The sequence below is a fragment of the Phocoena phocoena genome, chromosome 20 (genome assembly GCF_963924675.1).
Source record: "Phocoena phocoena chromosome 20, mPhoPho1.1, whole genome shotgun sequence".
Taxonomy (NCBI): Eukaryota; Metazoa; Chordata; class Mammalia; order Artiodactyla; family Phocoenidae; genus Phocoena; species Phocoena phocoena.
In genome coordinates this window covers 4235411-4262690 of record NC_089238.1, presented here as the reverse complement: position 1 = coordinate 4262690, position 27280 = coordinate 4235411, and the positions used below count along the sequence as shown (strand labels likewise).

The 27280-nt window shown below is 43.1% G+C and overlaps 1 protein-coding gene across 1 annotated transcript in view; it reads right to left on the bottom strand.

Moving 5' to 3' along the window:
* Positions 1–3608: 3608 nt before the first annotated feature.
* The window catches only part of NLRP12 (NLR family pyrin domain containing 12), a 726895-nt gene continuing 703223 nt past the window's right edge, over positions 3609–27280 (bottom strand). Inside the window, 5 exon segments of the mRNA XM_065899072.1 lie at positions 3609–3696; positions 4316–4350; positions 4352–4487; positions 7734–7833; positions 7836–7903. Of these exon segments, the coding sequence (XP_065755144.1) occupies positions 3609–3696; positions 4316–4350; positions 4352–4487; positions 7734–7833; positions 7836–7903 (427 nt within the window).

Genomic DNA, 27280 nt, shown 5'->3' with positions numbered 1-27280 from the left:
ACATCATTCTCCAAGTAATGGTAATAATTGTACGCTTTTTAACATCTTAAGACCAGTGACCTTTCAGGCATGGGTAAAGTCTAGGCGCTTTCTAGAATCAGGTTCATATGGTCGAGAGTGTCTTCGGTGTTTTCTCCAAGAACAAGTTCCAACAACTCAGACCGTGATACTCAAAATGGGGGTACTTGCCGTTTTTATACGACTGGAAAGTGCTCCCATTTCGAGCGTCCCTGTCTGGGAGATGGCATGTTAGGAACTTGTAGAAATCGGCGATTTTAAGAAGATGGCTGCTCTCAACTGCCGATGCCGGCCGTGAGCTGCAACATTTCCAGCCTCCAGCCAACCCTGCACACCTCAGACTGGCCCCCAATCTGAATTGGCCCTGGCCAGTACATCCTGTTACTGAAGACAGTGGTTTTTGTATACTGACAGACTCCCTCGGTTTGTCTCAAGTCCGAAGTCAAGGGGAGATTCTGTCAGCAACCAAAGATCTCTGTTCATTCCTGAATGGTGAGGCAGGTTTGTCCTCCAGTCCCAGGGCTTGTTGCTATAATTCCGTGCTCCTAAGGGTATAGTTCTAGCCCTTCGATTGTCTAGTTGGTGAATATGTTGTGCAGTGTTCCATACCTGGAGCCCTAAAGCTGTTTGTCTTTAAAGATCTGAAAAAATGGCTAGTGAAATTTAAATGTCAATAAAATTGTATACCCATATTGTGTGTGAATTTGCCTATTTTCACGGGAATTCCAAATACCCAGTTTCTGTAAGTTAGGGGGTCCTTGGGGGGGTGAAGTGGGCGAACCCAGTGGTAGGCCTCCTTAACATTTTGCTTGCCCTTTAAGCAGCAAGAGAGGAAAAGCCTGTTTCTCTTCAGGATTTTAGTGCCCTTTATCAGAATTAGTCAAATGGAGAGGGTTTGGGCTTAGTAAATTAAGGCCTAGAGGGAATTCCTGCTTAGGCCTTCACTGTGGAGGGCATGCTTTCAGTCCATGGGTGGGGAAATATGCAGAAACGTTCAGGTGTGGCAAAAAAATTAAGGCCTAGTGTTCCCTACCTTTATGGGGAAACCTGCCATATTCTCCGTATTAAGTAATTTTCAAGTTTTGGTTAATAGCACTCAGGACATAAAATACCCTTCAGAAGACAAGGAATTTGTAGCTTTCTGATCAGCTCTACACAGGTTGGCAAAAGAAAGCTATGAAAGGTGTAAGTTGTAAAGGACAATTCTAGGAGGGTCTCAAACATCAGGTTGACCAAAAAGTTTGGTGTAACAATAGCCCAAACAAATGGCCAACCCAATATTAATTGTATTAAGTGCAAGTTAAGTTGCTCAGAAGTTCAAATGGCTGAACTAGGGTCTTAGAATCAATGGTCTAGCAGTCGGCCAAAACTCTTAAACTACAGGTAAATATGTAAACTCTTGTGCCAGGAGTACTGTCCTTAGAATTTCGGGATGCAGCTTCATGATTTGCTTGGTAATTGGGGGTAATTCTAAAATTCTTAAAACATAGTTGATGGAATTACAGGTGTACAGAAATAAGTGATTAACAATTTATATAGGATATACTCCATTTATAGTTAAAAATTCCAGCTATTATAATTGGGAAATCCCATCTCGACAGACTCGTTTGCCAGTAGCCCTCCTCAAACCATTCCAGCTACTGGACCCTTGAGTGACCAATAATTAAACTCAAGTCCTGGGAGTTCTGTGTTGCTAGTTGTGTACTATGAACAGAAAACCCATACCTTCACGTCAGGGCATACTCAACGTTCACACCCACAGATTTCATTACCCTTCAGCTTTACAACAGCCTAGGAATTGGGTTAAAGTGGGACAGGTTACCATTAGTTCAGTCAGCCTTAAAAAGTCTGGTCATGATCAAATAGAGCTTGTGAGAACTGTTTCAGAAGCTGCTTGTAAGGGAGATCTGAGGCCAGGCTAAGCCAAAGATTTAGTAATTTAAGGGTTTAATTATAGGGTTCAGCAATTAGTATTTCAAAGGACAGTTTTTTTTTTTTTGTTTTTTGTTTTTTTGCGGTATGCGGGCCTCACTGTTGTGGCGTCTCCCGTTGCGGAGCACAGGCTCCAGACGCGCAGGCTCAGCGGCCATGGCTCACGGGCCCAGCCTCTCCGTGGCATGTGGGATCTTCCCGGACCGGGGCACGAACCCGCGTCCCCTGCATCGGCAGGCGGACTCTCACCCACTGCACCACCAGGGAAGCCCAAGGGACAGTTTTATGTGAGTAGCTGGAACATTTATTGATGGCCACAGGAATGTCATCTTCAGAGTCTGGGGTTTTCAACCTTTCATAGGTTACAAAGTCACTAAGTCTTATGTAAAAATTTCCTCTGCTTCCTAGTAAATTCTGGTCCTTGTAGACATCTTCAGCATGGCGTGCTTATGGCAGCCTAGTGAAGTTTGCCGACGATCATTGGCGTAGTCTGAAGTTTCCTAGCTCAGGTCCCCAGTAATGAAATTGTGGCTGATTTCATGTTTTCATCCAAAGCCTGGTGTAGGTCATTGGCCAGCCTGCAGGTGTCCAACCATAGTCCTGTTAGCTCCAGTCAGGACAGAATCGTGGTGCAAACCAAGATTGCAAGAGATACACCATCCTTCCAGAATGCCTAATATCCTCACTGCACCGATCCTCTCTGAGAATAAGGTTTCTCAACTTTGGTACAGTTGACACTGAAGCTAAGTACTGTTGTTGCAGGAAGGGGGACCCCTTCCACGGCTCGAGAGTGGGCTCTTGTCTAACACTCGTCAATGAGTTGTCCCAGGAGACACGTGCTGACAAAAGACTTGGGAAGGGGCGCCCAAGCAGAGAGCAGCAGGGTGAGGGAACCCGGGAGAACTGCTCTGCCACGTGGCTTGCAGTCTCAGGGTTTATGGTAATGAGATCAGTTTCCGTGTTGTCTCTGGCCAATCATCTTGCTTGGCCCATAGTCTGACTCAGGGTCCTCCCTGGCGGTGCGTGCATCTCTCAGCCAAGATGGATTCAGTGAGAAGGACTCTGGAAAGCTGGTCGTCTCCTCCCTCTTTTGGCCCCTCCCGAATTCTCCTGCTTAGTTTACGATGTTCCTTACCGGGACCTCCCGTTGTGAGAAAACTCAGGTAAGCAGGCCTGGTCCAGGCGCGGGGGTGGGTGGGTTCGGTCAACAGTCCCTAACGCTTTGCTATGGGAGGCTGTCTTGTGTGTTATAGTATTATAGGTCTTTTAGCAGGACCCCTGGCCTCTACCCACAAGATGCCAGTAGCTCCCCAACCCCAGTATCCTCTGACACTGCCAGGTATTCGGCGGCGGCGGGGGGGGGGGGGGGGGGAGGGGGAAGCGGTGGAGGTTGGAGAGGCAACATCACTCTCAGTTGAGAGTTTCTGCTCTAGAATCATTTGGGCCCTGCCCTAAATTCTCTCCAAAGCACCAACTCCCAAAACTAAAATTCCGAGCTCTGTCCCACGGTGATTGCATAGACCCCAAGCAGCAAGGATTATCCTGCCGAGGAATTTGTCTCTTGAGGGAGTAAAGAACAGGCTCATTGTTGATTCTCGGGTTCTGGGGTGACCCTCCTTTGTCCTGACTTCAAGAGAAGAACCAGAAGCTGGAACCATTCAGCAGCCAATGTCCAAGAAGGGTTTCGTTAGGCGAAGAGCTGCCAGACTTCCGTGGGTCGTTTTATTCAGGTCCATTCCAAATAGCCTGAGGACACAGTGGGAAATTGTCCAGGCCAGGATTGTGGCATTCAGATGATATATTAAACCTATCATGCATGCATCCTGCCTTCTTAAAATACATAATTCCATTAACTAGTTCTTCATTTGAAACCAAATCCTATCGGGAAGTAGGCTTACTCTGAGTTGCACACCATTTTAAATCCCAAACCTCTGTGAACTCATTTAATTTGTAATTTATGAAGAAGCAGCTGTTTTCATTTGACAGACAGGGATACTGAAGTGTGCCAAGAGGTTGACTACTTTACAAAAATACATCACAAAACTGGCAAGTGACGGAATTAGAATTTGAGGCCAGGCGGAGTAATTCCAGATTCTCATTAAGTTACAATGGCCTCACTTGTCAGATTAGGTAATTAACCAAGGTTAAATTACCCAAGGTCACACGGCCAGTAAAAGGTATGGGTATCTCCCAAGAGGCAAAGTAAGACCTCTGTATTTTGCACAAATTGCAAGTGGACAAATGAACTATTTGCAAAATTTCTAGATTATTTATTTATCCAAATGGAGGGTTTCAACGATTGACTTTTTCTTCTAACTCCAAGCCCTGTATCCTGTCTCCTCCAGAACCAGGGACCATCTCTTACCAGAGGACTCGAAGTTTGCAGCCAGGATGACTCAAGCCTCTTGCATAGCAGCCTGACACCTGTATTCCCCAGGGCATTGTTGGTCAGATAAAGCTCTGTTAGGGTCTGGTTGACCCCCAGGGTGGAAGAGATATCCTCACAAGCTTTGGCTGTGAGGCCACAGCTGTCCAGCCTGTGGAAGATAGGAAGTGGTTGAAGCCATATCAGCAGTTACGTTGGAAAGTCTCATCTTCATAGGGAATCAGGATGATATTTTTAGGGATCAGTTTAAGAAAAAGGAGAGGGGGCTTCCCCGGTGGCGCAGTGGTTGGGAGTCCGCCTGCTGGTGCAGGGGACATGGGTTCGTGCCCTGGTCCGGGAGGATCCCACATGCCATGGAGTGGCTGGGCCCGTGAGCCATGGCCACTAGGCCTGCGCATCCGGTGCTCCGCAATGGGAGAGGCCACGGCAGTGCGAGGCCCGTGTACCGCAAAAAAAAGAAAAAGGAGAGGGACTTCCCCGGTGGCATAGTGGTTAAGAATCCGCTTGCTAACGCAGGGGACACAGGTTCGAGCCCCAGTCTGGGAAGATCCCACATGCTGCGGAGCAACTAAGCCCGTGCGTTACAACTGCCGAGCCTGTGCTTTAGAGCCCGTGAGCCACAACTACTGAGACCGCGAGCCACAGCTACTGAAGCCTGCGTGCTTAGAGTCCGTGCTCCACAACAAGAGAAGCCACCGTAATGAGAAGCCTGTGCACTGCAAAGAAGAGTAGCCCCTACTCTCTGCAACTAGAGAAAGCCCGTGCACAGCAACGAAGACCCAATGCAGCCAAAAATAAATAAATAAACTTTTAAAAAGAAAAAGTAGAGTAAGGGACTTCCCTGGTGGTCCACTGGTTAAGACTCCATGCTTCCAATGCAGAGGGCTTGGGTTTGATCCCTGGTGGGGGAACTAAGATCCCACGTGACTCGTGCCAAAAAAAAAAAGGTAGAGTAGAACCAAATCAGTCCAGGTTAAGGCCAATGTAGTGATGGAAAACTTTTTTTTTTTTTTTTTTTTTTTGCCATGCTGTATGGCGTATGGGATCATAGTTCCCCAAACAGGGATCGAACCCACGTGCCCCGCGTGGAAGTGCAGAGTCCTAGCCACTGGACTCCCAGGGAATTCCCCGGAAAGCATTTAATAAAGGCATTTAAGGGCACTCCTCAATTCATAGCTCCGTCTATAATGGGTACCTTGATTCTGCAGCCAAGTACCCACTTTCCCTTCTGGCAATTCTATCCCAATTTCTCATTGAAACCCCCATCTCAGTCTATCTAGGGTTAATGTCTGCAAGCTCTAGCAGCGTATATAGAATCCAGGCCTAAGTTGGTTGGTTTCCATGTCCCCAGCCACCACAAATGGGTTACAGTTGGCCACAGGATCCATCCAAAACCCATGACTCAGAATCATACTTTTCCTGGAGATTTTTTGTTCAGAACTTGTACCCGGAAAGAAGTCATCTACAGAGTTGCAGGCATTTTGCCACCATGTATAGGGTTAAGGCTAACCTTAACTGATAATGGAGCCAATACAGCAATAAATATACAAGATAATGGAGATCAAGTAGCCAAATGCCTAGATCAAGCCATACCTGAAACCTACACTTTCAGTTACACGAGTCAGTCAATGCTTTTTTTTTAAGAAGCCAGCATGATTTGGGCTGCCAGCTGCTGCACCCAACACTGTACCATCTGATTTTCTGGTTTCTGTTCTGCCCAATTGTGTTTCTTTAAAAAATATATATATAGGGGGCTTCCCTGGTGGCGCAGGGGGTGAGAATCTGCCTGCCAGTGTAGGGGACACGGGTTCGAGCCTTGGCCTGGGAAGATCCCACATGCCGCGGAGCAGCTAGGCCTGTGAGCCACAACTACTGAGCCTGCATGTCTGGAGCCTGTGCTCCACAAGAAGAGAGGCCGAGATAGTGAGAGGCCCGCGCACCACAATGAAGAGTGGCCCCCGCTTCCCGCAACTAGAGAAAGGCCTCACACAGAAATGAAGACCCAACACAGCCAAATATATATATATATATATATATATATATATATATATATATATATATATTTATCTTTGGCTGCGTCTGGTCTTAGTTGTGGCACTCGGGATCTTTCATTGCAGCTCGTGGGCTCCAGAGCACTTGGGCTCTGTAGTTGCGGCACTCGGGCTCAGTTGCCCTGCAGCATGTGGGATCTTAGTCGTGTCCCCCCACCCCGCCCCCCCAGGGATCGAACCTGCATCCCCTGCGTTGGAAGGTAGATTCTTAACCACTGGACCACCAGGGAAGTCCCCCCAATTGTGTTTCTTTCCTGTATTGCGTGCTGTTACAATAAAAATAGGTAGCATTATTGAAGTACTGCTGTAGCTGGGATGTTAGATGGAAATATTTTCTTTGTTTGTCTGAGACTGTGAGGCAATAGATTCCAGCTTTCAAACAAGGTATAAGACAACAGTGCAGGACTCGCAAAGGAAGAGATAAAACCAGCTTAGTGATGCGCGATCACCCACGTGACAGGTACAGAAGGGTCAGGAGAAGGACATACGGGGAGAGCTGGGGAGGGAATTGTGGAAAGAGTTTGACCCAGATTATTCCATGTCAGGGGAATGGGCGGTGGAGGCACCTCCCACGCGGTCCCCATCAGAACTCACATATGATCCTCGTGAGAGTGGTAGCGTTCAGAGCCCTGCCAGATGGGGGGTTGGGGTGCGTGGTACTGACATCCAGAAGAAACCTAGCAGCACCAATTAAGGCAGAAATGCTGTCCCCAAGCCCTCATCTTAGTTCCCAGTTACCCAATGCCCCAGATAAGCAAGAGATTCACAAATGGAAGAAAAGTAAAACAAAAATAGATATGACTCATCTCATTCTAAGTCTTTGGGAGGAAGGGGCAGGCTGGTATTGGGAGAAAGGGAAGGAAAAAATGGTCATTAACATTTGGCTGGAATTTACCCTGGACCAGACTGAATTTTTATTATATAAACGTTACCAAAAAGCTATAAATCTGCCCAAGTAAATGTCAAGAGAAGAGGGGAGTTTTACAGAAAATGTTTAGAGGCAACGACTGGAAGGAAACATTTAGCATTTTCTGTTTGTATTGCAGGGTATGAATTATTCTATGACTTGTTTGCACAGTTGTATGTTGTCTGTTTGTTTGTTTTGACCACACCCAGCAGCTTGCCGAATCTTATTTCCCGACCAGGGATCAAACAGTGAAAGTATGGAGTCCTAACCACTTTACCACCAGGGAATTCCCTGCACAGCTTTTCTTCCACCTCTGAGCATGTTATATCTTCCACAGAGATGGAAGGATAACAGTTCAACAGAAAAAAACATAAAAACAAGAAAACGCTCCCATCCCACGGACCCCCATCACCACCAGCCCTGACTCCCAGCCACTCACCATAGTTTCTGGAGCCTGCAGGTGGGCTGTCGCAGCCCCTCACACAGCAACGACATGCCGCAGTCTCCCAGGTCATTAAAACTCAAGTCCAGCTCCTGTGATGATGGTTGGCCCCGAGCACAGTAGAGAGACCCTCACAGGCTGCGGAGGTGAGATGGCAAATTCCCAGCCTGGAAAGACATTAAGCACAGGACAGAGCTGACCCATTCCTTCTGCAGACATCTGCAGCTTTTTTTTTTTTTGGAGGGGGGCAGTTGGGGGGCTGGATCTCAGTTTCCCAACCGGGGATTGAACCCGGGTCCTTGGCAGTGAAAACGGAGTCCTAACCACTGGACCACCGCGGAATTCCCAGACATCTGCAGCTTACTGGGGTCAAAAGTGCTACTGTATTAACAAACTAGTGAATATAACCCCAAAGAAGCTGACTCACAGATAAAGAGAACAAACTAGTGGTTACTGTTACACCCAAACGGTATACGAGGGATTCCAACTCGCCCAAGAACCGCCAAGAGTCAAGAGTCGTTGCAACATGCAAGAGGTTTATTAGGAGCCGATGCACCGGGGTTCCCTGAACCTCACGCAGGAGGCCGATGGGGAACCCCTAAAAGCGGAATCACATACTTTTTATAGGTTTATTTACTCATAGGGCGGGTATATTCTCACAATGATTGGGTAAATGTGGTGACTTTAGAATTCATTGGCTTAGGAACTTTTGTCCCACCTTCTGGCCGTTACAGTTGTTCGTTCATTGTGGCGGTTAGGGCGTATACCTGTTACGGGGAACTGGAAAATTACCCGCTGTCTGGAAAGTCCCCATCAACTGAAAAACTCCAAGAACTGGTTTCGATAGGGAGAAGAATTGGTTTCGATAGGGAGAAGGAGTGGCGCAAGAGGTTGGTTTACGGGAACAAGTGAGGGGGTGGAAAGTCCCTAAAGGCCCCACAGTTACCAGTGGGGAGAGGGAAGGGGGGAGGGGAAATATAGGGCTAGGGAATTAAGAGGTACAAACTACTGGGTGTAAGATAGGCTACAAGCGGACTTTCCTGGTGGTCTAGTGGTTAAGACTTCACGCTTCCGCTGCAGGGGGCGCAGGTTTCATCATCCCTGGTCAGGGAACTAAGATCCCACGTGCTGCGCCGTGAAGCCAAGAAAAAAAAAGGTAGGCTACAAGGATGTGTTGTACAACACGGGAAATATAGCCAATATTTAGTAATAACTGTGAATGGAGTGTAACCTTTAAAAATGTGCTACTGTATTGTATAGCATTCTTTTACTAATTTCCAGCGATTCCCCCATGTCCTTAGATAGTGCTACCCGTGCTGTGAAAAACTAAATTCTACTTTCCTTCAAGTGTGTCAGTTTCCTCAGGTGACATGTAGGATCTATGTAAATATGATTATTTACATATGGCTGACCTGCTGCTACTGGACAAGGGGAAAGGGCCTAGGCTTTGAGGAAGCTGGACCAATGCATTCTAAAATTTGCGTGTAAGAATAAATGTCTATGAATAACTATGAGAATTTGAAAAAAAAAAAAAGCAAAATGCAGAATTTTCCTAACAGTAGGGCATATTACAAGCTATAGCAATTACAACAGTGGACAGGACTTCCCTGGCAGTCCAGTGGTTAAGACTCCGTGCTCCACTACAGAGGGTGTGGGTTCGATCCCTGGTCAGGGAACTAAGATCCCATAGGCATGGCCTGGCCAAAAATTTTTTTAAACTGATATAGGAACAGAGACCAATGGAAAGGAAAAAGTCAAATACAATATGGGAAAATGGTTTACAGTAGAGGTGGCATTACAAATCAACCAGGAAAGGATGCTTTCTTTATTAAATGGTGTTGCAAAAATTGGAGAAAAATAAGTTGGAATCCACTGAACTACACATATAAACATAAAAAAGAAATGGAAACATGGATGGGCCTAGAGATTATCATACGAAGTGAAGTAAGTCAGAAAGAAAAAGACAAATAGCATATGATACTGCTTATATGTGGGATCTAAAATATGACACAAATGAACTTATCTATGAAACGGAAACAGACTCATAGACGTAGAGAACAGACTTATGGTTACCAAAAGGGGAAAGGGGGTGGAAGAGGAATAAATTAGGAGTTTGGGATTAGCAAATATAAACAACTATATGTAGAATAGATAAACAACAAGGTCCTACTGTATAGCACAGAGAACTATAGTCAATATCCTGTAATAAACCATAATGGAAAATGGACAAGAATATGTGTGTGTGTGTGTGTGTGTGTGTAACGGAATCACTTTGCTGCCCACCAAAAAATAACACAATGTTGTAAATCAACTATACTTCAATAAAAGAAAAAAGAAGATACTGAGCATATCTTTGACATTGTAAATTCAGTCTGGTCCTGCAGTTCCACCCCAGGTGGAACCTTATAAGGGTTCAGAAAGACACATGTACAAGAATATACATCAGGGACTTCCCTGGTGGCGCAGTGGTTGAGAGTCCGCCTGCCGATGCAGGGGACAGGGGTTCGAGCCCCGGTCCGGGAAGATCCCACATGCCGCGGAACAACTAAGCCCGTGTGCCACAACGTGCTCTAGAGCCCACGAGCCACAACTACTGAGCCTGCACGCCTAGAGCCTGTGCTCCACAACAAACAGAAGCCACCACAATGAGAAGCCCGCACCCTGCAACAAAGCGTAGCTCCCGCTCACCGCAACTAGAGAAAGCCTGCGCACAGCAATGAAGACCCAATGCAGCCAAAAATAAATAAATAAATAAGAATATACATCACAACACTGTACACAATTATAGGGACAGAGTTCCTGGATGAATCAATAACATTTGATACATGCAAATGATGGACTATAGGTCAGTTTCAAGGACTCAGTTAGATATGCTTATACCAACATGAACAAATCTTCAGTGTATGAAGGTAAGTGGGAAAAAGACAAGCTGATGAGATGCATTATTTATATAAAATGAAGACATGAGTGTCTACGGATGAGATCTGGGGAGAGCAAGGAAGGAGACAAAAAAAAAAACAAAGGCACGTGTGGGTCCATAGTGCTATTGTGGTACCAGGTGAGGATTACGAACCTTCTAATTACGTGTATCTGCAGCTCAAAAAGGAAATGTGTAAAGGGTGCCGTAGAGAGAAAGGTGTGAAGATGGGGCACATATGTTGTCCCTTCTATGCTCTAAACACAATAGAAGCATAGTATGACTCAACGTCTCAAAAGAAAAAAAAAAAAAAAAATATATATATATATATTCCAAAGCAAATGACATCAGATAATTGATGATGCTACGATAGGACCAAAAAAAAAAAAAATTTAAAAAGCACTCTCCCTTGGGACTACAAAGAAAAAGAATTTTCTGGGAGTTGACAGCCTTGCTGCATTTTCTTTTCTGTTTTTTTTAAATATAATTTTATTTTATTTATTTGTTTTTGGCTGCGTTGAGTCTTCGCTGCTGCATGCAGGCTTTCTCTAGTTGTAGCGAGCGGGGGCTACTCTTCGTTGAGGTGCGCAGGCTTCTCATTGCAGTGGCTTCTCTTGCAGAGCACAGGCTCTTTGCGGAACACAGGCTCTAGGCGCGCAGGCTTCAGTAGCTGTGGCTTGTGGGCTCTAGAGCGCAGGCTCAGTACTTGTGGCGCACAGGCTTAGTTGCTCCGCAGCATGTGGGATCTTCCCGGGCCAGGGATCCACCCCGTGTCCCCTGCATTGGCAGGCGGATTCTTAACCACTGCACCACCAGGGAAGCCCCTGGGTAAGAGAAATTTTTTAAAACATTGGCGCATCCATGGATGATGTTAATCAAATTGTGAACGATTTTCCTAAGGGAGTATGTAGAACGCTCCTATTTTGACCTTTATCGAGGGACCTCTGACCTCTGTCTCCGGGAGCCAAGCTAGGACTGGCCCGAGACTGCAGATGATCTATATCACCAGCAGAGGGCGCTCCAACACCACAAAAGCAGACTAAGCCAGCTTTGCACCATGAGGAAGAGAAACAAACCAAGTGTTTCCCCATAAACTTTTTTTCTTTTAATTGAAGTATAGCTGGTTTACAACATTGTGTTAGTTTCTGCTGTACGGCTAAGTGATTCAACTATATATTCGTTTTTTTCTATTCTTTTCCATTATAGGTTATTGCAAGATATTAAATACAGTTCCCTGTGCTACACAGTAAATCCTTTTATCTATTTTACATATATATGATAGTATCTTTTAATCCCAAACTTCTGATTCCTCCCTTTCTCCCTTTGGTAACCATATGTTGTTTTCCGTTTTTCTGACTCTGTTCCTGTTTTGTATATAGATTTATTTGCATTATTTTTTAGATCACAAATATAGTTGATACCATATAATATTTGTCTTTGTCTGCCTTACTTCACTTGCTGTGAAAGTCTCTAGGTCCATCTGTGTTGCCGCAAATGGCAATATTTCATTCTTTTTTATGGCTGAGGAATATTCCATGGTACATATATACCACCCCATCTTTATTCATCTGTGATGGACATTTCCGTGGCTCATTCAAACAGCTCATAAAACTCAATAACAAAACCCAAAAAAACCCACTCGAAAAATGGACAGAGGCCCTTAATAGACATTTCTCCAAAAAAGACATACAGATGGCCAGTAGGCACACGAAAAGATCCTCCACATCACTAATATTAGAGAAATGCAAATCAAAGCTACAATGAGGTACCACCTCACACTGGTCAGAATGGCCATCATTAAAAAGTCTACATATAACAAATGCTGGAGAGAGTGTGTAGAAAAGGGGACCCTCCTACACGGTTGGTGGGAATGTAAGTTGGTGCAGCGACTATGGAAAACAGTATGGAAGTTCCTCAGAAAACTATGACCCAGCAATCCCACTCCTGGGCATATACTCGGACAAAATTATAATTCCAAAAGATACATGTACCCCTATATTCACAGCACCACTATTTATATTAGCCAAGACATGGAAACAACTTAAATGTCCATCAACAGATGAATGGATAAGGAAGATGTGGTACAATTACACAACGGAATACTACTCAGCCTCAAAAAAGAAAAAAATAATGCCATTTGCAGCAACATGGATGCAACTAGAGATTATCATACTAAGTGAAGTTAGAAAGAGAAAGACAAATACTATATGATATAACTTACATGTGGAATCTAAAATTTGGCACAAATGAACCTATCTAAGAAACAGAAAAATGCCCATTCATAGAGATCAGACTTGTGGTTGCAGACGGGGGTATGGAGGGAGAGGGATGGACTGGGAATTTGGAGATGGTGGATGTAAACTACTACATTTACAATGAATAAACAACAAACTCCTACTGTATAGAACAGGGAACTATATCCAATATCCTAAAATAAACCAGAATGGAAAAGAATATTGAAAAAAGAATGTATATATGTGTAAAACTGAGTCATGTTACTGTACAGCAGAGATTGTCAGAACATTGTAAATCAACTATACTTCAATTAAAATAAAAAAAAGGATTCTTGGGATCAACGCTAGCTGTCCTGATAACTCTCTTATGTGCCACACATGAATGTACTCAAAAGAGTTGATGAAAACACAAGGGAATCTAGGCGTCGCCTTTTCCATAGCAGCACATGGAGATTTATGTTACATAGTAATAGTACCTGCAAATCAAAAAGAATTTTATCTTAATTGCCCAGCAGTCCATTGGAGCAAGAGAAATTTTTTTAATTTGGAGCCTCCTCGGACGGTGGCAATCAAATGTGAATTACTTTCCAAGGGGACCATGAAGAGTGTCTCTATTTTGAGGTGTATAGGGGAACATCTGACCACTGTCTCAGGGCGCCAAACCAGGGCTGGCCCGAGACTGCAGGGGATTAGTATCGCCACGAGAGGGCGCTCCAAGACAACAGGAGCAGGCACAGCCAGCCTTGCAGCAGGAGGAAGGGAACCTAACCAAGGGTTGCCCCATGTTCTTTCTTTGTTAAATGAAGTGTAGTTGCTATAAAATATGGTGATAGGTCCACGTGTCAGCAGAGTACTTCACTTTTACATGCGTATATATATACCTCCATATTCTTTCATTTTTGATTCCTTTCCATTATAAGGTTATCGCAAGATATTGAATACAGGCCCCTGTGCTCTACAGTAAATCCTTCTTGTTTATTTATTTTATATATGATAATAGCATGTATCTGTGAAACACAAACTCCTAATTTGTCCCTCCCTCCCTTTCCCCTTTGGTAACCATATGTTGTATATGTGTGACTCTGTTTTGGTTTTCTGTATAGGTTTCTTTGCATTAGTTTTAGGCCACACGTTTATGTGATATCATGGAATATTTGACTTTCCCTGTCTGCCTTACTTCACATACTATAAAAATCTCTAGCTCCATCCATGTTGCTGCAAATGGCAATATTTTATGCTCTTTTATGACTGAGGAATATTCCATTGTATATATATATATATATATACGACACCACCTGTGCCTATTCGTCTATGAAGGACATTTTAGTTGCTTCCATACCTTTATTGCCACCCCTTCTTGAACCCCAAGAGTAATATGCCCTCAGTGACAACATGCATCCCAATTTTAGGAATGCAATAGTTGAAAAGAAAAAGGCCATGTACAGGAACTTCCTATGCATTTAGTTTTAGGAGAAATTCTACTCTTTAGAGTGAGGCCTTAGGACTCTTGGGAGCAGTGCTAGCACTTCCGGTAACTCTCTAATTCCCCACACATGAATGTAGTCAAGAGAGCTGATGAAAACGTGAGGGAATCTAGGCCTCAGCTTTTCCATAGCAACAGATGGAGGCTGAAGTTGCCTAGTTAATAGAACCTGCAAACCAGAAAGAATTTTACATAATTGCCCAGCAGTCGATTAGCACAAGAGAAATTTATTTGTTTTAATTTGGAGCTTCCTTGGATGGAGTAGTCCAGTTTTGAATTATTTTCCAAGGGGACCGTGAAAAGTGGCCCTGTTTTGAGTTGTAGAGAGGAACCTCTGACCACGTCTCAGGACGCCAGACCAGGACTGGCCCGAGGCTGCAGGGGATTAGTGTCACCACGAGAGGGCGCTCCAAGACAACAGGAGCAGGCACAGCCAGCCTTGCAGCAGGAGGAAGGGAACCTAACCAAGGGTTGCCCCGTGTTCTTTCTTTGTTAAATGAAGTGTAGTTGCTATAAAATATGGTGATAGGTCCAGGTGTCAGCAGGGTACGTCACTTTTACATGCGTACATATGTACCTCCATATTCTTTCATTTTTATTCCTTTTCATTATAAGGTTATCGCAAGATATTGAATACAGGCCCCTGTGCTCTACAGTAAATCCTTCTTGTTTATCTTTTTTATATATGATAATAGCGTGTATCTGTGAAACCCAAAGTCTTAATTTGTCCCTCCTCCCTTTCCCCTTTGGTGACCATATGTTGTATGTGTGTAACTCTGTTTCGGTTTACTGTGTGGATTCATTTGCATTAGTTTTAGACCACACATTGCTGTGATATCATGGAATATTTGACATTCCCTGTCTGCCTTACTTCACATACTATAAAACTCTCTAGCTCCATCCATGTTGCTGCAAATGGCAATATTTTATTCCTTTTTATGACTGAGGAATATTCCATTGTATATATATATACGACACCACCTGTACCTATTCATCTATGAAGGACATTTTAGTTGCTTCCATAGCTTTATGGCCACTCCTTCTTAAACCCCAATAGTAATATGCTCTCAGTGACAACATGCATCCCAATTTTAGAAATGCAATAGTTGAAAATAAAAAGTGCATGTACAGGAACTTCCCATGCAGTTACTTTTAGGAGAAATTCTACAGTTTAGAGTGAGTACTTAGGACTCTTGGGACCAGTGCCAGCCCTCCTGATAACTCTCTAATTCCCCACATGTGAATGTAGTCAAGAGAGCTGATGAAAACACGAGGGAATCTAGGCTTCAGCTTTTCCATAGTAGCAGATGGAGGTTGAAGTTGCCTAGTTAATAGAACCTGCAAACCAGAAAGAATTTTACATAATTGCCCAGCAATAGATTAGGGCGAGAGAAATTTTTTTTAGTTTGGAGCTTCCTCGGATGGTGGTAATCCAATTTTGAATTATATTCCAAGGGGACTGTGAAAATGGTCCTATTTTGAGCTTTATAGAGGGACCTCTGACCTCTGTCTCAGAGCTCCCGGCCAGGACTCGCCCCAGCATGCAGAGGACTTGTGTCACCACGAGAGTGCGCCCCAACACCACAGGAGAGGGCACAGTCAGCTTTGCACCATGAGGAAGGGAAACTACCCTAGTGTTTCCCATAATATTTGTGTTTTAATCGAAGTGTAGTTGATTTACAACCTTATGTTAGTTTCTGGTATACAGCAAAGTGATTCAACTATCTACATTCTTTTCCATTACAGGATTTTACAAGGTAGTAAACATTTCCCTGGGCTATCCAGTAAATCCTTGCTGTTTATCTATTTTATATATGAGTGGTTATCTACTAATCTCAAATTACTAATTTATCCCTCCCTCCTTCCCCTTTTGTACCATAAATTTATGTTCTATGTCTGGGAGGCTGTTTCTCTTTTGTATATACATTCATTTGTACAGTTTTTGTAGATTCCACAAGTCGGTGATATCATATATAATTTGTCTTTTTCTATCTGTCTTTATGGAGTATGATAATGTGTTGGTCCATCCACGTTGCTGCAAATGGCAATGTTTCATTCCTTTTTATGTCTGAGGAATATTCCATTGTCCATATATACCACACCTCCTTTAACCATTCGTGCATCTATGCAGACATTCCAGTTCCTTCCCTGCCTTTCTGGCCACTCCTTCTTCCATCCCAGTACTAATATACCTTCGGTAACAAGATGCATCCCAATTGTAGAAATGCTGACATGTGAGGAAAATGTGCACGAAGGATAACTCTCCCATCCAGTTAGTTTTAGGAGAAATTCTGCTGGGCCAAGTTCATACTTACTCTTGTGGCCAGGGCTAGCTATCCTGATAACTCTCTAATGACCCACACGTGAATGTACTCGAGAGTGTTGATGAAAACACGATGGAATCTAGGCCTCAGGTTTTCCATATGAGCAGATGGAGATCGAAGTTACCTAGTTAACAGAACCTGCAAATCAGAAAGAATTTTATCTTAATTGCCCAGCAGTCGAGTAGGGCAAGAGAATTTTTTTTTAATTTGGAGCTTTCTGGGATGGTGGTAATGCAGTTTTGAATTATTTTCCAAGGGGACTGTGAAAAGTAGCCCTATTTTGAGTTGTAGAGAGGAACCTCTGACCACGTCTCAGGACGCCAAACCAGGACTGGCCCGAGGCTGCAGGGGATTAGTGTCACCACGAGAGGGCGCTCCAAGACAACAGGAGCAGGCACAGCCAGCCTTGCAGCAGGAGGAAGGGAACCTAACCAAGGGTTGCCCCATGTTCTTTCTTTGTTAAATGAAGTGTAGTTGCTATAAAATATGGTGATAGGTCCAGGTGTCAGCAGGGTACGTCACTTTTACATGCGTACATATGTACCTCCATATTCTTTCACTTTTGATTCCTTTTCATTATAAGGTTATCGCAAGATATTGAATACAGGCCCCTGTGCTCTACAGTAAACCCTTCTTGTTTATCTATTTTATATATGATAATTGCGTGTATGTGTGAAACCCAAACTCCTAATTTGTCCCTCCCTCTCTTTCCCCTTTGGTAACTATATGTTGTATGTTTGTGACTCTCTTTGGGTTTCTGTATAGATTCATTTGCATTAGTTTTAGACCACACATTTCTGTGATATCATGTAATATTTGACTTTCCCTGTCTGCCTTACTTCACATACTATAAAAATCTCCTGTTCCATCTATGTTGGTGCAAATGGCAATATCTTATTCTTTTTTATGTCTGAGGAATATTCCATTGTATATATATATATACGACACCATCTGTATGTATTCATTTGTGAAGGCCATTTTAGTTGCTTCCACGCCTTTATGGCCAGTCCTTCTAGAACCCCAATAATAATATGCCTTCAGTGACAACATGCATTCCATTTTGGAAATGCAACAGTTGAAAACAAATTGTGCACGTAGAATAGTTTTCCATCCAGTTAGTTTTAGGAGAAATTCTGCTGGTCAAAGTGAGTACTTAAGACTGTTTGGACCAGTGGAAAACGTCCTGGCAACTCTCTAATTCCCCACACGTGATTGTAGTCAAGAGAGTTGATGAAAACGTGAGGGAATCTAGCAGTCAGCGTTTCCATAGAAGCAGATGGAGGCTGAAGTTACCTAGTTAATAGAACCTGCAAATCTGAAAGAATTTTACATAATTGCCCAGCAATCCATTAGGGCGAGAGAAATTTTTTTTAGTTTGGAGCTTCCTGGGATGGTGGTAATCCAATTTTGAATTATTTTCCAAGGGGACTGTGAAAAGTGGCCGTATTTTGAGCTTTATAGAGGGACCTCTGATCTCTGTGTCAGAGCTCAAGGCCAGGACTGGCCCCAGCCTGCAGGGGATTCGTGTCACCACGAGTGTGCCCCAACACCACAGGAGAGGACACAGTCAGCTTTGCACCATGAGGAAGGGAAACTAACCAAGTGTTTCCCGTAATATTTGTTTATTAATTGAAGTGTCGTTGACTTACAACCTTATGTTAGTTTCTGGTATACAGCAAAGTGATTCAACTATCTACATTCTTTTCCATTACAGGTTGTTACAAGATAGTAAACATTTCCCTGGGCTATCCAGTAAATCCTTGCTGTTTATTTTATATATGAGTGGTTATCTACTAATCTCAAATTACTAATTTATCCCTCCCTCCTTCCCCTTTTGTACCATAAATTTGTGTTCTATGTCTGGGAGGCTGTTTCCCTTTTGTATACACATTCGTTTGTACAGTTTTTGTAGATTCCACAAGTAGGTGATATCATATATTATTTGTGTTTCTCTTAGTGTCTTTATGGAGTATGATAATGTCTTGGTCCATCCACGTTGCTGCAAATGGCAATGTTTCATTCCTTTTTATGTCTGAGGAATATTCCATTGTACGTATATACCACACCTGCTTTATCCATTCGTGCATATATGCAGACATTCCAGTTGCTTCCCTGTCCATATGGCCACTCCTTCTTCAACCCCAGTACTAATATACGTTCAGTAACACGATGCATTCCATTTTAGAAATGCTGATGTGTGAGGAAAATGTGCACATAGAATACCTCTCCCATCCAGTTAATTTTAGGAGAAATTCTGCTGGGCAAAGTTCCTACTTACTCTTGGGGCAAGTGCTAGCTGTTCTGATTACTGTCTAATGGCCCACACGTGAATGTACTCGAGAGTTGATGAAAACACGAGGGAATCGAGACCTCAGGTTTTCCATATGAGCAGATGGAGATTGAAGTTACCTAGTTATCAGAACCTGCAAATCAGAAAGAATTTTATCTTAATTACCCAGCAGTCGATTAGCGCAAGAGAAAGTCTTTTGTTTTAATTTGGAGCTTCCTCGGATGGTAGTAATCTAGTTTTGAATTATTTTCCAAGGGGACCGTGAAAAGTGGCCCTATTTTGAGATTTAGAGAGGGTCCTCTGACCTCGTCTCAGGACGCCAAACCAGGACTGGCCCGAGACTGCAGGAGTTTAGTGTCACCACGAGAGGGCGCTCCAACACAAGAGGAGCAGGCACAGCCAGCCTTGCAGCAGGAGGAAGGGAACCTAAACAAGGGTTGCCCCATGTTCTTTCTTTGTTAAATGAAGTGTAGTTGCTATAAAATATGGTGATAGGTCCAGGTGTCAGCAGGTTACTTCACTTTTACATGCGTACATATATACCTCCATATTCTTTCACTTTTGATTCCTTTTCATTATAAGGTTATCGCAAGATATTGAATACAGGCCCCTGTGCTCTACGGTAAATCCTTCTTGTTTATCTATTTTATATATGATAATTGCGTGTATGTGTGAAACCCAAACTCCTAATTGGTCCCTCCCTCTCTTTCCCCTTTGGTAACCATATGTTGTATTGTATGTTTGTGACTCTGTTTCGGGTTTCTGTATAGATTCATTTGCATTAGTTTTAGACCACACATGTATGTGATATCATGTAATATTTGACTTTCCCTGTCTGCCTTACTTCTCATACTATAAAATTCTCTAGCTTCAACCATGTTGCTGCAAATGGCAATATTTTATTCTTTTTTATGTCTGAGGAATATTCCATTGTATATATATATGACACCACGTGTATCTATTCATCTGTGAAGGACATTTTAGTTGCTTCCACGCCTTTATGGCCACTCCTTCTAGAACCCCAATAGTAATATGCCTTCAGTGACAACATGCATTCCATTTTGCAAATGCTACAGTTGAAAACAAATTGTGCACGTAGAATAGTTTTCCATCCAGTTAGTTTTAGGAGAAATTCTGCTGGTCAAAGTGAGTACTTAAGACTGTTTGGACCGGTGGAAAATGTCCTGGTAACTCTCTAATTCCCCACACGGGATTGTAGTCAAGAGAGTTGATGGGGGCTTTCCTGGTGGCGCAGTGGTTGAGAATCTGCCTGCCAATGCAGGGGACACGGGTTCGAGCCCTGGTCTGGGAAGATCCTACATGCCACGGAGCAACTAGGCCCGTGAGCCACAACTACTGAGCCTGCGCGTCTGGAGCCTGTGCTCCGCAACAAGAGAGGCCGCGACAGTAAGAGGCCCGCGCACCGCGATGAAGAGTAGCCCTCGCTCACCGCAACTAGAGAAAGCCCCCACACAGAAACGAAGACCCAACACATCCCAAAATAAATAAATAAATAAATTTATTAAAAAAAAAAAAAAAAAAAAGAGAGTTGATGAAAACGTGAGGGAATCTAGCAGTCAGCGTTTCCATAGAAGCAGATGGAGGCTGAAGTTGCCTAGTTAATAGAACCTGCAAATCTGAAAGAATTTTACATAATTGCCCAGCAATCGATTATGGCAAGAGAAATGTTTTTTAGTTTGGAGCTTCCTGGGATGGTGGTAATCCAATTTTGAATTATTTTCCAAGGGGACTGTGAAAAGTGGCCGTATTTTGAGCTTTATAGAGGGACCGCTGATCTCTGTCTCAGAGCTCCAGGCCAGGACTGGCCCCAGCTTGCAGGGGATTCGTGTCACCACGAGAGTTCGCCCCAACACCACAGGAGAGGACACAGTCAGCTTTGCACAGTCCCTTTTAGGAGGGGAAACTAACCAGGTGTTTCCCATAATATCTGTCTTTTAATTGAAGTGTAGTTGATTTACATTATGTTAGTTTCTGGTATACAGCAAAGTGATTCAACTATCTACATGCTTTTCCATTACAGGTTGTTACAAGATAGTAAACATTTCCCTGGGCTATCCAGTAAATCTGTGCTGTTTATCTATTTTATATAGGAGTGGTTATCTACTAATCTCAAATTACTAATTTATCCCTCCTTCCCCTTTTGTACCATAAATTTATGTTCTATGTCTGGGAGGCTGTTTCTCTTTTGTATATACATTCATTTGTACAGTTTTTGTAGATTCCACAAGTCGGTGATATCATATATAATTTGTCTTTTTCTGTCTGTCTTTATGGAGTATGATAATGTGTTGGTCCATCCACGTTGCTGCAAATGGCAATGTTTCATTCCTTTTTATGTCTGAGGAATATTGCATTGTCCATATATACCACATCTCCTTTAACCATTCGTGCATCTATGCAGACATTCCAGTTGCTTCCCTGCCTTTCTGGCCACTCCTTCTTCCATCCCAGTACTAATATACCTTCAGTAACAAGATGCATCCCAATTGTAGAAATGCTGACATGTGAGGAAAATGTGCACGAAGGATAACTCTCCCATCCAGTTAGTTTTAGGAGAAATTCTGCTGGGCCAAGTTCATACTTACTCTTGTGGCCAGGGCTAGCTATCCTGATAACTCTCTAATGACCCACACGTGAATGTACTCGAGAGTGTTGATGAAAACACGATGGAATCTAGGCCTCAGGTTTTCCATATGAGCAGATGGAGATCGAAGTTATCTAGTAAACAGAACCTTCAAATCAGAAAGAATTTTATCTTAATTGCCCAGCAGTCGAGTAGGGCAAGAGAAATTTTTTTGTTTTAATCTGGAGTTTCCTCGGATGGTCGTAATCCAGTTTTGAATTATATACAAGGGGACCGTGAAAAGTCGCCCTATTTTGAGTTTTAGAGGGAGACCTCTGACCTCGTCTCAGGACGCCAAACCAGGACTGGCCCGAGACTGCAGGAGTTTAGTGTCACCACGAGAGGGCGCTCCAAGACCACAGGAGCAGGCACAGCCAGCCTTGCAGCAGGAGGAGGGGAACCTAAATATATACCTCCATATTCTTTCATTTTTGATTCCTTTCTATTATAAGGTTATCGCAAGATATTGAATACGGGCCCCTGTGCTCTACAGTAAACCCTTCTTGTTTATCTATTTTATATATGATAATAGCGTGTGTCTGTGAAACCCAAACTCCTAATTTGTCCCTCCCTCTCTTTCTCCTTTGGTAACCATATGTTGTATTGTGTTTGTGACTCTGTTTCGGGTTTCTGTATAGATTCATTTGCATTAGTTTTAGACCACACATGTATGTGATATCATGTAGTATTTGACTTTCCCTGTCTGCCTTACTTCACATACTATAAAAATCTCCTGTTCCATCTATGTTGGTGCAAATGACAATATTTTATTCTTTTTTTTTGACTGAGGAATGTCCTATTGTACATGTATTCCACACTATCTGTATCTATTCATCTATGAAGGACATTATAGCTGTTTCCATACCTTTATGGCCACCCCTTCTTGAACCCCAATAGTAATATGCCCTCAGTGACAACATGCATCTGAATTTTGGAAATGCAAAAGTTGAAAACAAATTGTGCACGTAGAAAAGTTTTCCATCCAGTTAGTTTTAGGAGAAAATCTGCTGGTCAAAGTGAGTACTTAAGACTCTTCGGACCAGTGCCAGCCCTCCTGGTAACTCTCTAATTCCCCACACGTGAATGTAGTCAAGAGAGTTGATAAAAACGCGAGGGATTCTAGGCCTCAGTTTTTCCATATGAGCAGATGGAGATTGAAGTTACCTAGTTAACAGAACCTGCAAACCAGAATGAATTTTATCTTAATTGCCCAGCAGTCGAGTAGCGCAAGAGAAATTTTTTTGTTTTAATCTGGAGTTTCCTCGGATGGTCTTAATCCAGTTTTGAATTATTTACAAGGGGACCGTGAAAAGTGGCCCTATTTTGAGTCTTAGAGGGAGACCTCTGACCTCGACTCAGGACGCCAAACCAGGACTGGCCCGAGACTGCAGGAGTTTAGTGTCACCACGAGACGGCGCTCCATGACCACAGGAGCAGGCACAGCCAGCCTTGCAGCAGGAGGAAGGGAACCTAACCAAGGGTTGCCCCGTGTTCTTTGTTAAATAAAGTGTAGTTGCTATACAATGTGGTGATAGGTCCAGGTGTCAGCAGGTTACTTCACTTTTACATGCGTACATATATACCTCCATATTCTTTCACTTTTGATTCCTTTTCATTATAAGGTTATCGCAAGATATTGAATACAGGCCCCTGTGCTCTACAGTAAACCCTTCTTGTTTATCTATTTTATATATGATAATTGCGTGTATGTGTGAAACCCAAACTCCTAATTTGTCCCTCCCTCTCTTTCCCCTTTGGTAACTATATGTTTTATTGTATGTTTGTGACTCTGTTTCGGGTTTCTGTATAGATTCATTTGCATTAGTTTTAGACCACAGATTTATGTGATATCATGGAATATTTGACTTTCCCTGTCTGTCTTACCTCACATACTATAAAAATCTCCTGTTCCATCTATGTTGGTGCAAATGGCAATATTTTATTCCTTTTTATGTCTGAGGAATATTCCATTGTATATATATACGACACCATCTCTATCTATTCATCTGTGAAGGACATTTTAGTTGCTTCCACGCCTTTATGACCAGTCCTTCTAAAACCCCAATAGTAATATGCCTTCAGTGACAACATGCATTCCATTTTGCAAATGCTACAGTTGAAAATAAATTGTGCACGTAGAATAGTTTTCCATCCAGTTAGTTTTAGGAGAAATTCTGCTGGTCAAAGTGAGTACTTAAGACTGTTTGGACCAGTGGAAAACGTCCTGGTAACTCTCTAATTCCCCACACGGGATTGTACTCAAGAGAGTTGATGAAAACACAAGGGAATCTAGGCGTCGCCTTTTCCATAGCAGCACATGGAGATTTATGTTACATAGTAATAGTACCTGCAAATCAAAAAGAATTTTATCTTAATTGCCCAGCAGTCCATTGGGGCAAGAGAAATTGTTTTAATTTGGAGCCTCCTCGGACGGTGGCAATCAAATGTGAATTACTTTCCAAGGGGACCATGAAGAGTGTCTCTATTTTGAGGTGTATAGGGGAACATCTGACCACTGTCTCAGGGCGCCAAACCAGGGCTGGCCCGAGGCTGCAGGGGATTAGTATCAACACGAGAGGGCGCTCCAACACCACAGGAGCAGGCACAGCCAGCCTTGCAGCAGGAGGAAGGGAACCTAACCAAGGGTTGCCTCATGTTCTTTCTTTGTTAAATGAAGTGTAGTTGCTATAAAATATGGTGATAGTGTTAGACCCAAACGGTCTGCGAGAGATTCCAACTCGCCCAAGAACCGCCAAGAGTCGAGAGTCGTTGCAACACGCAAGAGGTTTATTAGGAGCCGATGCACCGGGGTTCCCTGAACCTCACGCAGGAGGCCGATGGGGGAACCCCTAAAAGCGGAATCACATACTTTTTATAGGTTTATTTACTCATAGGGCGGGTATATTCTCACAATGATTGGGTAAATGTGGTGACTTTAGAATTCATTGGCTTAGGAACTTTTGTCCCACCTTCTGGCCGTTACAGTTGTTCGTTCATTGTGGCGGTTAGGGCGTATACCTGTTACGGGCAACTGGAAAATTACCCGCTGTCTGGAAAGTCCCCGTCAACTGAAAAACTCCAAGAATTGGTTTCGATAGGGAGAAGAATTGGTTTCGATAGGGAGAAGGAGTGGCGCAAGAGGTTGGTTTACGGGAACAAGTGAGGGGGTGGAAAGTCCCTAAAGGCCCCACAGTTACCAGTGGGGAGAGGGAAGGGGGGAGGGGAAATATAGGGGTAGGGAATTAAGAGGTACAAACTACTGGGTGTAAGATAGGCTACAAGCGGACTTTCCTGGTGGTCTAGTGGTTAAGACTTCACGCTTCCGCTGCAGGGGGCGCAGGTTTCATCATCCCTGGTCAGGGAACTAAGATCCCACGTGCTGCGCCGTGAAGCCAAGCAAAAAAAAGGTAGGCTACAAGGATGTGTTGTACAACACGGGAAATATAGCCAATGTTTAGTAATAACTGTAAATGGAGTGTAACCTTTAAAAATGTGCTACTGTATTGTATAGCATTCTTTTACTAATTTCCAGCGATTCCCCCATGTCCTTAGATAGTGCTACCCGTGCTGTGAAAAACTAAATTCTACTTTCCTTCAAGTGTGTCAGTTTCCTCAGGTGACATGTAGGATCTATGTAAATATGATTATTTACATATGGCTGACCTGCTGCTACTGGACAAGGGGAAAGGGCCTAGGCTTTGAGGAAGCTGGACCAATGCATTCTAAAATTTGCGTGTAAGAATAAATGTCTATGAATAACTATGAGAATTTGAAAAAAAAAAAAAAGCAAAATGCAGAATTTTCCTAACAGTAGGGCATATTACAAGCTATAGCAATTACAACAGTGGACAGGACTTCCCTGGCAGTCCAGTGGTTAAGACTCCGTGCTCCACTACAGAGGGTGTGGGTTCGATCCCTGGTCAGGGAACTAAGATCCCATAGGCATGGCCTGGCCAAAAAATTTTTTTAAACTGATATAGGAACAGAGACCAATGGAAAGGAAAAAGTGAAATACAATATGGGAAAATGGTTTACAGTAGAGGTGGCGTTACAAATCAACCAGGAAAGGATGCTTTCTTTATTAAATGGTGTTGCAAAAATTGGAGAAAAATAAGTTGGAATCCACTGAACTACACATATAAACATAAAAAAGAAATGGAAACATGGATGGGCCTAGAGATTATCATACGAAGTGAAGTAAGTCAGAAAGAAAAAGACAAATAGCATATGATACTGCTTATATGTGGGATCTAAAATATGACACAAATGAACTTATCTATGAAACAGAAACAGACTCATAGACGTAGAGAACAGACTTATGGTTACCAAAAGGGGAAAGGGGGTGGAAGAGGAATAAATTAGGAGTTTGGGATTAGCAAATATAAACAACTATATGTAGAATAGATAAACAACAAGGTCCTACTGTATAGCACAGGGAACTATAGTCAATATCCTGTAATAAACCATAATGGAAAATGGAAAAGAATATGTGTGTGTGTGTGTGTGTGTGTGTGTGTGTGTGTGTGTAACGGAATCACTTTGCTGCCCACCAAAAAATAACACAATGTTGTAAATCAACTATACTTCAATAAAAGAAAAACAAAGAAGATACTGAGCATATCTTTGACATTGTAAATTCAGTCTGGTCCTGCAGTTCCACCCCAGGTGGAACCTTATAAGGGTTCAGAAAGACACATGTACGAGAATATACATCAGGGACTTCCCTGGTGGCGCAGTGGTTGAGAGTCCGCCTGCCGATGCAGGGGACAGGGGTTCGAGCCCCGGTCCGGGAAGATCCCACATGCCGCGGAACAACTAAGCCCGTGTGCCACAACGTGCTCTAGAGCCCACGAGCCACAACTACTGAGCCTGCATGCCTAGAGCCTGTGCTCCACAACAAACAGAAGCCACCACAATGAGAAGCCCGCACCCTGCAACAAAGCGTAGCTCCCGCTCACCGCAACTAGAGAAAGCCTGCGCACAGCAATGAAGACCCAATGCAGCCAAAAATAAATAAATAAATAAGAATATACATCACAACACTGTACACAATTATAGGGACAGAGTTCCTGGATGAATCAATAACATTTGATACATGCAAATGATGGACTATAGGTCAGTTTCAAGGACTCAGTTAGATATGCTTATACCAACATGAACAAATCTTCAGTGTATGAAGGTGAGTGGGAAAAAGACAAGCTGATGAGATGCATTATTTATATAAAATGAAGACATGAGTGTCTACGGATGAGATCTGGGGAGAGCAAGGAAGGAGACAAACAAAAAAACAAAGGCACGTGTGGGTCCATAGTGCTATTGTGGTACCAGGTGAGGATTACGAACCTTCTAATTACGTGTATCTGCAGCTCAAAAAGGAAATGTTTAAAGGGTGCCGTAGAGAGAAAGGTGTGAAGATGGGGCACATATGTTGTCCCTTCTATGCTCTAAACACAATAGAAGCATAGTATGACTCAACGTCTCAAAAGAAAAAAAAAAAAAATATATATATATATATATATATTCCAAAGCAAATGACATCAGATAATTGATGATGCTACGATAGGACCAAAAAAAAAAAAAAAAAAATTTAAAAAGCACTCTCCCTTGGGACTACAAAGAAAAAGAATTTTCTGGGAGTTGACAGCCTTGCTG